General features: G+C 42.7%; 1 protein-coding gene across 1 annotated transcript in view; it reads left to right on the top strand.

The window, feature by feature from the left end:
* The first annotated feature begins 423 nt into the window (after nucleotides 1-423).
* The window catches only part of LOC115204756 (basic proline-rich protein-like), a 7,764-nt gene continuing 5,894 nt past the window's right edge, over nucleotides 424-2,293 (top strand). Inside the window, exon 1 of the mRNA XM_029770465.1 lies at nucleotides 424-491. Within this exon, the coding sequence (XP_029626325.1) occupies nucleotides 424-491 (68 nt within the window). The remainder of the gene's footprint in view (nucleotides 492-2,293) is intronic.

The following is a 2,293-nucleotide window of genomic DNA, read 5'->3' as shown; positions in this document are numbered from 1 at the left end:
CATGACCTGTTTCCACACATGCATTATCTCTTAAGAAAAGCCTCCATGCAGTGGAATCAATTAAAACCTAACAGACTGAATACGGGATTAAAAAACACACAACTGCAAGTCCCACTAGTGCTGATAAGGCTGTTTGGGATCCTCATATATCAGATAAAATGACTATCCAAGAAATAATTGATTTAGCCTTTAAATAGACCAGAGACAGATTATAGGTGTCTTTTAAAGTCTAAATGCCAAGCAGCTTCGATCGGTGCCGTATTATTTTTAAGCGCAAATATTTCGTTAATGCTAAATAGAAACACGCTGCGTGGTGTTTCTAAGCCCCTGTTGTTGTCGAACACACTTAACGACTTTCTGCACGCATCTGTGGCGAAAACAGAGCAGCCAGAGTTTCACTTATGAAGAACAAATAGAGACCAGATGATTTGGAGAGTAGAGAAACACAACTCCAAGGCAGTGATCCACTCGTACTACTCAGACAGGGGGAGGTAAAGAGGCCTGGCCTCTAGAACAAAGCAGACCCTGCCTTCACCTCTCTGTCCTATAGTAGCTGCTGTCCTGACTCCACTACCAATCCCCCAGCTAGTTATACATGAGGTTAGAAGAGTGAGGATGCACTAGTGTGCTCTAAAACATAAGGATGTCGTACGCTAGTTCACCATAGTTGAGGTGTAGGGATTGTTACTAACCCCACCCTGAAATCTAGAATGGTTATGGCTGTTCATGTGGTCCATGGACTCCACGCATGTAGCCTAGACAGGGAAAATATCTTTCATTGTAATACGCTGATACAACAAGACCTTATTTATACAGTAGGATGATGCTCTCCAATACTGAAGGGGTTGTAGTTCTGGTTTAGGCCTAGTGTCCTTTCAAACCCTGATTGATTTGTCCTTCTCTGTGTGGCCTCTATGCTGCATTTACATTAACAGGTTGTCAGCACGTGATTAATGTCCTAAAGACACTTCCTGGGTCATATCACACTCATATTATGTTTAGAGGTGAACGTTAGATAGTGGTAATGTATCATAGGGCTGACGTTCACACATATGCTTAGGTTTTTGACCCCATGTAGTTCTCACAGAGCGGGTTACTTTGCATATGGTTGGTTACCATACTCCCTTTATCTTATGTGTCACAATGTAAAATATGCTTGAGAAATAACAGGGAACTTTAAGAGTATTTTTATGTGCCAGACTGCTGTTTGATCTTCTCTCCCCCTAACTAACTGACATGTCATCCCCTGGTCAACCTGACCCAGTCCCAGCACTCCTACCTCAACCCTGCATCCAGCCACACACACGCTGAACAGGCTCATACGGTATGTACGCTCACAGGTACTCAGGGATACTGACTTCTATAGGTTACTCATACTCACTCACAGTCTGTGAATGTATACTTGCACATAGTAGCACACACACAGTTGCAGTACATAATAACAGACTACTGTACCTTGCTGTGTTTTTGATCTCTGGCCTTCCTCATACATCTATCAGTTCTGTTGAACACAGCCAATCCGGAATACAGCTCACTGTTTCTTTGTCTTCCTCTCTCTTAGAGGATGAGTGTCTTTCACTCAGCTCACATCACAGCCATACAAACAGCAATTAAAAGGGATGTGCTACCCCAACTCTGTGTGGAGAGAGAGAGAGTGCAGCGAGACTGTAAAGCACCACCTCTCCTCTCCCTTTCAAAATGATGACTGATATTGTGTCTATTGATCTTTATTACAATAGCAGCAAGCTGTAAACTGTTTGATGGTTTTGTACAGATCTTAGTGCCTCATTCATAATTACCACTACACATGTAGAACCAAGGGTAACTTCAGAAGGTGCTGCAGAGGGAAACGCTGCTGCCATACTATAGAGATGATAGGCAGGAGAAGTCTCACTGGGCCTTGGCTTCACAGGGAGGGAGCTCACAGCCCTGAGGCTATCATTCCTCTTGCCATATACCTGCTCCCGACTGCTGCAACTTAGTTTTACAAAGATTATATTATATTATGAGTTGAGTTTAAATAAGAGATGACTGACTTCCCTTCCTTCCAGCAAGTACTAACTCCACTTTATTTTTGAATTACAGATTTTGATTTTGACAAGAACAAGTACTGAGGGGAGTAGAGGGATGGGATGGGAATGTTCTGCTCATTTGCAAGAACAAAATCCACCACCTGGTGTACTGCGTTAATGGACCTGAAATCCCTGAAGTCTGAGCTTTAAAAGCTACTCATTACATAAGGTAAGTACTTTACAATGTAGTATCTGGCAATTCTTCTTGTTAGCTTACCCAC

This window comes from Salmo trutta, chromosome 12, assembly GCF_901001165.1.
Source record: "Salmo trutta chromosome 12, fSalTru1.1, whole genome shotgun sequence".
NCBI lineage: Eukaryota > Metazoa > Chordata > Actinopteri > Salmoniformes > Salmonidae > Salmo > Salmo trutta.
This window is presented reverse-complemented; position numbering and strand designations above follow the sequence as displayed.